Source organism: Melanotaenia boesemani, chromosome 13 (assembly GCF_017639745.1).
Source record: "Melanotaenia boesemani isolate fMelBoe1 chromosome 13, fMelBoe1.pri, whole genome shotgun sequence".
Lineage (NCBI taxonomy): Eukaryota > Metazoa > Chordata > Actinopteri > Atheriniformes > Melanotaeniidae > Melanotaenia > Melanotaenia boesemani.
Window position 1 is genome coordinate 33,424,495 of NC_055694.1, and position 13,053 is coordinate 33,437,547.

Below are 13,053 nucleotides of genomic sequence, written 5' to 3' on the forward strand. Positions count from 1 at the left end.
CTGCAATTCAGTTTCCTTTATGACAACTTTCCAACCATTTCTCTTTTTTTTCTCCCCCTCCTCTTCTTCCTGGCTTGTTTCCTTCCCTCCAGTGGAAAAATGCATGAGCTCCATGCAGATGGGGACCCAGATGGTGAAGCTCCGCGGCGGCTCCAAGGGACTGGTGCGGTTCTTCTACCTGGACGACCACAAGTCCTGCATCCGCTGGAGGCCCTCGCGCAAAAATGAAAAAGCTAAGAGTGAGTATCTTCTTAAAGTCAGTGTTTCAAATCCAAACTGCTCCAACAGGGAGCAGATTTATGATGTAGTTAAAATGTGTGAAAATGTGGCATTGTCTCATCAAACGTCGTTGTTATCCTGAGGTCCTTTTCTAAAAAAGCTTTTCTCTTTGAAAATTCAAGTTTCAAACTGACAGCAGCTCAAAGACCTAAACAACCAAAAAACAAACCAAAAAAAACCCCCAAAAAAACCATAAAAAACCGAAAAATTAGGAGTTTAGATGAAGCAGCACAGTTTTTTGTTTGTTTTTGTGTACATGGTGTTACTGTGGCTTTGCAAAGCATCTCTATTTTCTAAACTGAAGAATGTCTGCGTGGCATAAATGAAGGTTCGGTCCGACTTGTTTCCTGCTGGGCTTTTTTAAGTATTTGTGCTTTTATTCATGTTTACTGTCTTCAAGTTTGTGTTTTGGGATTAGACCTGCAGAATAAATGACTCACAGCTGATCACAGTGGAATTGGGTTAGTGTTAATGAAATTGAGCAAAACTTGTTATATATGTAGAAAATGAGAGGATTTAAGAGAAATTACCCCACTGGTAGAAAAAGTCATTTCAAAGGAAATACAATTTGCAAACAAACATTTGTGTAGTTAGTGTTAGTTTTTAACTTGTTTTTTAGGAAAATGAAGTTTTCTGATCCTTCTGCTTCATTTCTGACTGTTTGCAGCTCAGGTGGAGGTAGGGCTGGTCAATGTGGCCTAAAAATAAAATCTCCGATTTTTTATAACCAAATCCGATTTCCGTTTTTTTTTTTTTCTTTTACAAAACATAAATAAACTTATTAAAAACATTTATGTTTATATAGATGAATGCCAGCAAAAATAAAGCATTTAATGTCAAAGCTTTTCCACCATATAAATGACTTCATATCTTACATAGAAATATGCGACACAATGCATCCGTGATCTCTTTCCATCTGGATCCTTATCATACAGAAATAATTCCTCTGATGGAGGTCGTCTCTTAACGAGGGTTTGTGGGTTAAGTTGACTTCTGCATCTTGTAGAGAGCAGCATTTCTCACTGCAGTTATACGTACAGCTAAATCCCAGCCATGAGTGAAGGACCTCTTCACTGAAAATCTGTCAGACAAACACCGTTCTGGTGTGGAGCGAAGTCTGCTGCTAACTAACTCTGGAAAAAAATCCAGATTTTCATTCAAATAAATCTCCAGAAATGGAAAATTCGATTTATCGATTTTACCGATTAATCGCCCAGCCCTAGGTGGAAGTTTGTTTTTGTTTGTTTTTTGTTTTTTGAGGGATTCTCTTTAATTGCCTGCTGAGCTGTGACGTCTCATTCCCTTCAACGCTGCACTAATCATTCCTTTACAAAAAGTCAGATTTCTCTGTTTACTAAATTTAGCTTCAAAGTTCAACATGTTAAGCAGCCTCTTCATGCAGTGACCAAATTCAGATGCTGCTACGAACATTTTGGTGCTAAAGTGGTTTCACATGGAGAAAATGTCTTTTCTCCTTCAGGATAGGTCTTAGTTTCCAAACTGAGGTCCTCTCACTGCTGATTTCTGCAACTACAACACAGACTACTCAGAAGTACTTACAAACCAAAACACACACAAATCCAAGTAGCCCTTTAAATCGGTATTACTGATAGGAGCCTGTAACTTATTTTTTTACTGTTATGTTGTGCTTTTGTAGTAGTAGTTTTGGTTGTGGGAGTGCTTGATAAAGTATGACTAACATGCTGCTGGACACCTGAATTTCCCCAGTTGGGGATGAGTAAAGTAAAAAGTCTGGTCTTTATTTGAAGCGCCCATTTTTTTCATAGGGTTAAACTTAATAACTTGATGCTTTTACATAGGAAATGTTTTGCTTCTGCACAGTCAGCCATATTTTAACAGTTGCTGGTAAACAGCGAACAAGACTGAGAAGATCAAGTCATTCAAGTCAGGTTTTAGTGCAGTGGTTACCGTGGTTACTGCGGTGGGATTTCTGACCTGGATACAGTACATGGCAGGGTGTAAAATCTGAGTCACATCACATGTCAAAACTAAACATGTGTGAGTGTGATTATTTGAGGCGATCACTATCATTTTGCAGCAGTGTGAAAGCAGATGGTAGAAAGTCATTTTCAGTGTGTGACAGCTGACTGACTGGCAGGCTGATAGAGCTCCTGGCCTTTAAAGGAGCTCATTCTGGCCTTTCTTTTGCTATAAACATGACATATTTCACATTTCAATCGTTTTTCTTTGCAAAGCCCATTTCTTTCCAGTGAATAGCTGTTGTTTCTCACACGGTATTAGATTACTTATCGGATCTTATGTCTGATGCTTTCATTTGTATCTTGATTTAACTTGTGTGCAGCACCTTGTTCAGCTGTGGTCGTTTAAAGTGCTTTATAAATAAAGTTGTTTTGGTGCAAATAAGCTTATAGTTTTCTTGACGTTACAAGAACAAAAAAGTGCAATAAACATTTTAATGTTTAGAAAGTTAACATGACTTTTCCTTGTTTTTCTTAAAGTTTCTCGTTTTTAACTTCCCATCGTGGATGAAGCTTTTGGATTGAACTTTATTATTCCTGCATAATGTCTGCAACAGTCAAACATCCATTGGTGCTCAGAGTGTTTTTAGAACAAAAGAAAGGGAAGGGACGTCTTGGTGGTAGCTCCCAGCCTGGCTGGGCGTCCCAGGGGGGCTTAGAGGATCAGTTTCCTGTTGCTTCCCTCCTCTGTAGTCCTGGAAAATAAGCTCCTTAAGTCCATTTAATTATTCATCAGCTTTAATCTTCCCAAAAAGTGTCTTGCACATATGCCCCCAAATAAAAATGGCAAACACAGGCTTCACTGGCAGATCAGAATAAATCCAGCTGTTCTTCTACAGAGGTGGTGATGAGGGGGGGCCTGAGGTGCCTTCGAGACATGGCCACAGGCAAAAAGCAATGTTTCATCGGGTCCTAATGAACATTTTACATTAAATCCAAAAGCATTTATTGTTGAATGAGTGACTCGGGTCAAGTTTTACAATCAACTAGCAGCGACTGGGATCAAAGCAGGTTGTAAAAAATTCTCACAGTCAGCATTTTTTATAAACCTCACTGATGAAACCTGCTGAAAAATATTACCCAAAAAGAATATAAAGATATGTACACAGCATCAGGAGAGAAAGTATTTAAATTTTCTGCATTGATAAACACTAATAGTGCACAAAAACATGTATTTAAGGACTAAAAAAGTGGATTTTTCCATGACATATCCCATTTAAATCCTGAAATCTAAACTTCCTGTGATGGAGACTTTAAGCTCCTTTCCCACAGAGCTGAGTTGACCTTGTGATGCAGGACATCTTCCATCCTAATCCGCCCTCCTCTTAGGTTATTTGTGCAGTTTGATGTATGTAGGGAGGAGACGCTGCGCTCCCTCAGCTTTACTCCTGAAGTACAGGGCATGGATGTTGGGTCACGCCGTCTGCGAGTCCCATGCATGATGTCAGTTTTTACTGAAGCCCAGTTTGAAACAAGTCACACTGTGTGAAACCCTGACAGATCTCCATGTCTCAGTCTTTTCTGGGAATACGTTCTCTGCCAGTCTGCTCGGCTTTTTAAGGATTTCCCCGGGCCTGCACATTGACTGCTTACCCAGTCTGACCTTAACACTTTACCAGACAAACCCAGCGTAACACCATCAGTGTGTTTGATTGCATGTGAGATTACAAGCATGTAAAATACCTTGAATTAGAAGATTTTTCATGCTTGAATGATTCATAGTGAAAAAAAGGTCGGTTAAAAGGACTGGACAGAAAAAGGCATAAAAATGTCCCCAAAAAACCTCCGAAAGATCTTCAGAAAGCTGTTTTCCCACACAGAGACCGTCGGTGGTTCAGCCACATTCTGACTGGTCACCAACTTTATTAAAGTTTCTCATAGACATGAGATATGACACCTGTGTATTATGTTACCCTCCAGTTAATCCTTATTTTTCATTTAGTATTAAATGAAAACTAAAAAGAATTAGCTGGAGTTCATTTCCAATCTCCATCTCCTTCGGTCGCCTTCTGGCCTGAAAAAGACCAACATGGGAAGAAAAACTTGAAGCTTCAGAACCAGCAGATGACGCGAAGCAACAAACTGAACAAATAGAAATTCAGACCTGATCGAGGGACTGAAATAAAAAGTTAGGAATCAGTCTCTTAGGAGCTCAGATAGTCATCCGCTCAACAACGGGTTCCGGATCGATCAATCAATCAATCAATCAGTCTTTATTTATAGAGCACTTTTCATACATAAATGCAGCCCAACGTGCTTTCCATGGTTAAAACAATGCCCCCCAACCCACACACACACACATAAACACACACACAACTCCCTCCCTCCCCGCGTAGCTGTGGTTCTCCTTGTCTAAGGAGTGCCTGGGGTACTCCGCTGCATAATTCATTGAAGTGCTTCGTCAAGGAGCGGCACTCTAACTCACTCTGGTGTCTGGTTTGGTCTGGTGTGGTGATGCTGGTTTTTAGGGAGGGCTCGTAGCCACATGGGAGCACACAAGCTGCATGCAGCATGCAGAGCATCATGTTGGTGGCATCTTAAACAGCCACGAGTAAAGTATTCAAGCAGCTGCCTCAGACTGATAGATGCTGCACATGCAGCCTGGAGTGGCTGTAATTGATGAGTGTTTGTATACGACTATTGTTTTAGTATTCATATTCAGGGCATCAGAACATAGACTTGGTCTGTTAGATGTGTAAAACACGAATCCTTATCCTGTTTCTTCCAACAGGTTATTTCTGAATGAGATTCATGTGGTGCATAGCCTGTTAGCTTCTTACTTCCACTCTTATTAATGATATATTACTAATGTGCAGGTTTATTCTCAGATACCTGCATTTCCCTTGTGTGCAGTTTGATCACAGACAACTGGTGCTTGAGCCTCAGTCTTGTTGCCAGTCAAGTTTAACCAGCAAATGTTGTTAAAGCACTACACTACGGAGGCCCAACAACCAGCAGGCAGATTTATATTCCTAGTAATTCCTCCATCAGCCTCTGGGTTTATCGTCACTCCTCCTGCTCCAAGAGCACCAATATGTTTCTTTGTCTGAATAAAAAGTAAAATTGACTGTGTGCTGTTGATGAGAATTTACTCATTTTACGTTTAAACGTCCAAGTTCTGAAAGGTGACAAATGAAAGCATGATTTGAGAAGATTTTGGAAGGAGGTGAAGGCAAGTGCTGTTTATGAAATCCTCTTCTACGTAGAACGTTCCTCGTTCTACGTTTGTACTCACACGTTGTCGGCAAGCCTTTAAAGGTGCAGTGTCGAAAAAAATCATGTAACAGAGAATTAAAAACCATTTCTATTGGTATCTAATCACTTTACTGTTGTGGTTTCATCCTCTCGGAATGAACTGTTTATTTCTACTTGCTGTGAATCCATAGACATGGCAGCTGCCATATTTGTACCATCATTTTTACCACGGTGTCTCTGGATGGACAAACAACTTTAAAACTGCAGTAGTAGATTTGTTTGATAGGAGCTAGAACACCATTTGGGATAAGTACCGTATTGAAAGCACCACAGAAGAAGACGGTACACATGTAGTTACCTGTAGTTTAGTCATTGCTGCACCTGAGGACGCTGGATCCGCTCACATGAAAACGTCAATAAACCAATAAGTTGTCAGATGTGTTGTCATTAAGCTTTAATTATGATTAGAATAATAAAGATGATGAATAAATGAATAGACATAAAAGAGAATTCATCAGTTTTGAGACTGCTGTGGCAGATTCAATTAAAGAATGATGGCATAAAGTGTGAAATGTAGACTGGTCAGATGAATACAGGAGAATCTTTCCAAATAAGAGCACCATCCAGGCACGTTTCACACACTGCAGTAGTTCGCTTGCTGTATACTACAATTAGGAAAATTCAGTACATACAAGTGAAGTACGTAGTTTCCAGAACAACCAGTCAGATCTGAACGGCTCACTAACGGGACCCATTTACAAGAATACATTTTTCTATGTTCATTAAACTTTTCTCTCCATAATAAGCCCCTTTAACAACCTCAGACACAACGCAGCTGAAGTAGAAAATGATTTAACACTAAAGTTATTTTGTACCACTCATTTGTTAACTTCCTGTTTCCTCAGTCTCCATCGACTCTATCCGTGAAGTGTGTGAAGGCAAGCAGTCGGAGATCTTTCAGCGATATGCAGACGGCAGCTTCGACCCCAACTGCTGCTTCAGCCTGTACTACGGCGAACACATGGAGTCCCTGGACCTGGTCTCTGGCACAGGAGAGGAGGCCCGAACCTGGATCACCGGCCTCAAGTACCTGATGGCCGGCATCAGTGACGAGGACAGTCTGGCCAAGAGACAGCGCACCCGCGACCAATATCCTTCACAGCCGTATGGTAGAGATGTTGCATCACGGATGAGATGTCATTTTCAGGTGTAGCTGGATGTGTTGCAAAAAAAAAACAAAACAAAAAACCTTAACCGACCGTTCATCACATGGCTGAAGCAGACCTTCACTGAGGCCGATAAGAACGGTGACGGGAGTTTGAGCATCAGTGAAGTCCTCCAGCTTCTGCACAAACTCAACGTCAACCTTCCCCGCTCCAAGGTCAAGCAGATGTTCAAGGTACAGACACAAGCATCAGCGCTCCGTGCAGTCATTTCATTCTTCTTCTCTGATTCTGGAGCATGAGCATGTCATTGTTTCTGGTTGCGGTCCTGAAGGCAGGTGCTGCCTTCTTCTTTATTGCATTCATGCTATTCACCCAGGCCCCGTATTCATGACGAAGTCAAAAGCTCCTGGAGTAGAAGAGAATTCAAGGCCAAAATGCATTTTCTTTGCACTTGTACGGTTTTAAAAAATAAACAATTATTCATAAATCCCACACTATTCAGCCTTTAGGAGAACTTTTTGAAAAGGGTTCTTTTGTCAGGTGCTGAAGCATCTTCAGAGAGAAAAAAGAAAACCGTGTCAGATGCTGACATTTACCTTCAGCTTATGAAAGCGCAGCCTTGTATATCTACATAAAACTGGAACCTTTTGTAGAAGCAGTGTGGTAAACCTTTTATTAACCTCCCAAAAATTTTCATGATATAATAAACTTTCTGTAATTTCCTTAAGCAACATGATAACTTGTGATTTGATTCCTGGAACACTTCACATACACAAACTGTGTTTAATGGAAATCTGTCACTTTTATTCCTGTAAATCAGCAGTTTGAGTTTTTTATGCAAGCTTTTTTATCCTTAGTGCAACACAGTAACATAAGTGGATGTCATCCTTTCGTCTCATTGAAGGCTGTTATAACTTCAAGCCTTTAATGTATGCTGCTACTGAACCAAAGCAGCTCATTATGAAAGTAAAGGGGCTTATTGGGTCTCTGGACTCTGCAGTGAATACGTGGCTTCCCGGCAGATTGTGAATGAGCAGGGAAGACAGTGTGACTGCAGATGTTGGCTAACCCGCAGCTGAGCCGCTAACCCTTGGACAGTTCAGGATTAGCATGCTGACATGTTAAACATGTTGCTTTAGCCCTCCTCCTGCAGAGCAGCTAGCCAGCTTGGCATCACTAAGTCCAGCGGCCTGTTCATGGTCACCCATATGGTGCTCCTGGGAAACAGATGGGCTCTGGTGTAATGCAGGGTAAACACACCAGGGACCAATCTGGCCCTGTGTGTATGTGTGTGTGTGTGTGTGTGTGTGTGTGTTCATTAATGAAGATTTGTGTGTTGGCAATCTCTTGCCTAGTTTTCTGGCTTAACCTACTTATAGGCTCTCCTAGCTGGAAGCCTACCTTTACTACTGTTGTACTTGTTTACTGGTGATTTGATTCTTTTTGAAGCATGCTGTGCAGGAATTCTGATCACAAAAAGTTAGATGTTCAACTTTCAGCTGAAATTTATAGAAATTGTAAGAAGTTAATGCTACACTGATATTACATCATGATGTAGGAATCATGTAATTTTATTCCTTCATCTCAAACAGTTTATTGAAACAAAAGCTAACAGTGGGTAGTGCACCACAGCTTGTCCTGTATTAGGTGTTATCTTGGTCTGATGATGGTAAAATGTGAACAGGATGATGAAGAGGACTGTTTAGATTAGGGCTGTCAAAGGATTAAAATTTTTAATCATGATTAATCACAACTTTCAAATGAATCATGATTAATCACCATTCGCGACTGCCTGAAATTCCCCGTTTTTACTGCAACAGAACGAGCCGATGCTACAAATATTTACTGTTAACTGACCTTCTCTTCGGTAAATGTCAGATGTCCAATGGTCAGTGAATGCAGCATGTAATGTACTTCTATATGTTGTTCTGTATCATCTCTACCACGTTCTAGATCATAATTCAGAATTCACATATCATCACCTCACCAGCCGTCTCCATGGTGATAATTTCTGTCCTAAAAACAGCAGATGTGACGACTGAAGCTAAACAGCCGACACTGATGAAGAAACTCTGATAAAACTGATGATGTGGATAAAAACAGCTTTTTTTTTTTATCATTGACGAGTGTTTGTGCAGCAGTGATAAAAGTCCTACAGCAGCTTCACCCAAAGTAAACACCTGCTGGTAAAATACATCACTGGCTGTAAGTTTTACACGTTTTTCTTCACTTTTTCACGTCAGACGATCACTTTAGTTGTATTAATCAGTTCAATGTTTCATAAGATCTAGACCTAAAAAAAGTCTCATCTGTGCCCCCTTTTCCTGGTCAGTGCTCCTGCCTGGCCCCCCCATCATAACTTTTCTAGACCCGCCCCTGCATAGCTGAAGTATAAACCCTGTCTACCACCAGCCAATGGTGGTAGACAACCCTTTGAGGTAAATATGTGTTGGTGCAAACCATGAACTGCTAAACAAGCGCTTCAAGAGAAAAGCCGATCAGCTGATCACCGATGGCCGTCATGATTCACAGAACAACATGAGAGGAGGAGGAAGCAGCTGCTGCACAGAGACAGCCAGAGATCCTCCAGAGCAGACACGTTGGTGGAAAACGCAGGATAAGTTTTAAAAAGAAAAAAAAAAGTGCGGGTGTGGAACCTTCAGACCGGGAAGAGTGTGTGAAAACACCCACATTCTCCGTGGAGGGGACGCCCACGGGTTGCTCCATTAATGTTATTTCTCAAATCCATCCATCCATCCATCCATCCGGCTCATCTTTTCCATCTCGTCTCTGCGTCCTGCTGTCATAACCGAGAAATGATGGATGTACGGAGCTTGTCATGCTGCGCGTTGTTGTTTTTTACAGCGCTAGTTTAGACAGCAAGCTGCTGTTGAACGACAGCATGTAGTGCTCCATGCACGGTTCAGATACTATTTTTGTTTTATTTTGTTGCTTAATCATCTTGTTAATGAACAGCAGTAAATACGTAAACATTGAGCAGTCGTACACGTACATTTAAAAGTTTAATAAAAGTCTAATTAAGTTCACATTAAAGGTTAAAGAGCATTTTAGCTTAATTCTAGGGATCAAACAAAAAGCTAAATGTCCCTAATTTTTCTGAGTAGTACTCTATATGTAAAAATATAGATTAGATAAATGAATTAATAAAAAGGGGATTGCCGACCTTTTTCCCTCATAACTGTCTTCTTCTTAGCTGGCAGGAGGCACCTGGTGTGATTGGACTTCCTGTTGTCTTTCTATCATCTCCAACCAGTCTGTCCATTCTCCTCTGACATCAACCAGACATCCTGGTCCAGACAACTGCTGCTCGCTGGATATTTTCTCTTCTTCAGACCATTCTCTGGAAACCCTGGAGATGGTTGTAGGTTGAAATCCCAGTAAATACTAAGACCAACAACCATGCCACATATAAAGTCCCTTAAATCCTCTTTCTTCCTCATCCTGATGCTCAGTGCAAGTCGTCTCCACCATGTCTTCATGACTAGATATGTGTGTTAACAAGCAGTTGAACAGGTGGAGCTGACGAAGTTGTCGCTGAGTGTATATGAAAATCTGTTCCTAACTTGACACGTGGCGTATGGTCTTTGCTTTCATTTGAGCATTAGCTCCATGGTGCCTCCTGTTATGGTGACAGAATAGAGATGTATAGATGTTAGACGTCACCAATCTTCTAAATGAGAGCACAAAGCAAACCCCTACAGCAGAGACTTTGTGAAGGCTAAGCTTTGTATCAAGAAGCAGCCGCACTTCTAACTGGTAAATTATTACATATTAGCCACTGAACTAAAAGAACAAGACATTTAACAATCTAAGTGCTGAGCTCGTACATAATGAATGGAGATGATGGGATTGAAAAAGGCTCAGCAGATATTTTCTGTCCAGAAAAAAAGACGCTGCATGTTTCACTGGATGAGGAGATTGCTTCTGGAGAGACTGAAGAATGACCCGGATTAACCAGTGATGGGTGCTCATATGACTTTTCCTTATCAGTGTTGGTGATTACTGATTCCAGTATGTCCGCTGGAGAACAGCTGGCTCCATTAACTCCTGCCATATGAGTAATTCTGCCTCTATGCATCTGTGCCAGTCACTTTGGTGTCAGACGGTCACAAGTCATCTACATCTATGTGACATATATTTAAAGCAGCAGCTGGGTCTGATGTTTGTCCTGCTCTGAGTCAGCTGGCAGCTTCAGGAAGAGATCCTGGTCTGATGGTTGGAAGGCTGAACGTGAATCATCCCGTATCTGGGTGGTGTGGTTTGTTGGAGGCATGTCTGCTCTGACATTCACAGCTGCAGAATTCCACATCCTGTTACAGCCTCACTTCTTTCACACATTCACAGTTTGCCATTAATCTGGGGGCACCTGGTGTCTCTGTGAAGGTTTGAGGTGCATCTGACTGTAAATGTTTCTGCACTATGAACAGAAAGCAGTAACAACTGGGGCAGAAAGTCTTTTGATTTGACAGGAATGGACCAGAACAGGGCGACTGGAAAACCTTGTTCTGGGCCAGAAGGTGCCCCTAAAAGAGAAAATATGCAAGTAGGTCAAGTATTTTCACAGTCTTTCACTGTGTCTCCTTTTAAAGAATCATCCTTTCAGGTGTCTGGACCAGAATACACTGGCACAGAACTTTTTATCACAGCATCCTTCCAGCAGCGTCTGACGGTGTGTGGGCGCTTTGACGGGCCACCTCGCGCCACTTCAGACTCTGTTCCAGTGTCACTGGTACTAATAAAATCATGTTAATTATACTCCGCACAGCCCATGCACGTACCCCCAGCCCCCTTCTTCTGCTGGGACGCTGCAGACGTTTTTACAGGAGTTTAGCTTTTTGGTTTCTCATCCTGTGAGAAGTATGGTTATCCATTAGAAGGTCAAACTGATGTCAGAATGTGGGGAGAAAAGTTTCAGAGACAGCGCTGTCCTGTGTAGAAGGACTGACTGTTGGAACAAACAACTTGGACCAGTCGGGTACGATGATGTAAAATAAACATGCCTGCTTGTCTGGCTGATATGAAATATCAGGATCAGACTACGTGTTGTTAAAATAATTGTTCCTCTATATTATAGAGTCTATAAAGCCCATAACACCCCACTGTTTCTGCAGGCTCTTTCCACCACTTTCAGTTATAATCTGAAAGAAGCTGTGGGGAACATCGGCGGAAAGATGGCAGATGTCTGAGTTACTGTATGATCTGACTTGAACAGAATAAACAAGCCGTTCATGTTGCATGTCTCACATGTGAACAGGGCTGTTCGTTAGCCTATCATTGCTTTTTCATCAATGAAGCGCCAACATCCATCGCTGTCAGTGGGCAGTTGGTCTCGATGGAGGCCCTTAAACATATTTACAAAATGTAGAAAAAGTAGTGAAAAAGTTTAGGTATATTATTTTTAAATAAACAAAAACCTAATGATAGGGTATACAGTCAGTCTCTAAAAAACAGACGATAATAATAAAAAAAAATTAGCGGTTAATTTAAAGGTTTTTTCTCTTGTATTAATACGTGGATTGAAAAGCTCAGTTTATTTCTTTTAATCTACATCCGTATGATTTTAGCAGCAGTTTAGGTGCATGTAATCCTTTCAGATTAAATATAATTCATGCCTTCATGGTTCTCAGTTTTCTTAGTTTAGTCGGCTGAATTTCAAGTGTTAAATCAACACAAACGTCTTAACTCGATGTGAAACCTCTAGAGCTCCGTGTTTGTCTCAGAATTACAGCAAGGGGTAAAAGAAATGTTGAGAGCTGTTGGAAGACATTATTGTTAATGTATTTATTGTCAAATCTTAAACACAGCTTCTCGAAACTATGACTGAACCGAATATTTTTTTCTCTCTACTGCATTGAAATGATTTGTCCAATCAGAGAAGCCGAGCTTCTGATCCAGCAAGCATCGTCTGCTGCTGTCAGCCCTGTGTGTGTGTGTGTGTGTGTGTGTGTGTGTGTGTGTGTGTGTGTGTGTGTGTGTGTGTGTGTGTGTGTTACACCAAGCCAAACTCCAACCGCTCACACACGTCATCGCTGACGGACCGGGGCCGCCTCCGGTGAAGGTCAGCATATGGAGCCTGTCATGGCCGGTCTTCGTAAACCGAGGCGGGGATTATGGGTCGGCTGTGGCCTGCTGCTGTTCTCCCATTAATCTCACTCCACTATAAAGAGACTTTTACAGGCTTTTTTTATTTTTCTTTATTTATTTTAAAGCTCATTTCAACTTCAAAGGCAAACCTACCGTTGTCGTCATCATCATCATCAGGACTGAAGATCTCATTTTGAGTCAGTTAAAACACATTTTGACAAATTCAGTGTTCAAAGTTCGACAAGCGGTGAGAATAAGTCCTCTTCCTCACACCAACCCTGCCGTGCTGATGCACCAGGAGCTCGTCA

At 41.3% G+C, this 13,053-nt stretch overlaps 1 protein-coding gene across 11 annotated transcripts in view; it reads left to right on the plus strand.

Annotated features, from left to right (window-relative positions):
• Positions 1-13,053, plus strand: part of plch2a (phospholipase C, eta 2a) — a 236,502-nt gene that overhangs the window by 174,500 nt on the left and 48,949 nt on the right. For all 11 annotated transcript variants that reach the window (XM_042003059.1, XM_042003060.1, XM_042003062.1 and 8 more), the window contains exons 2-4: positions 93-239; positions 6,380-6,623; positions 6,744-6,873. In XM_042003059.1, coding sequence (XP_041858993.1) covers positions 93-239; positions 6,380-6,623; positions 6,744-6,873 — 521 coding nt within the window. The remainder of the gene's footprint in view (positions 1-92; positions 240-6,379; positions 6,624-6,743; positions 6,874-13,053) is intronic.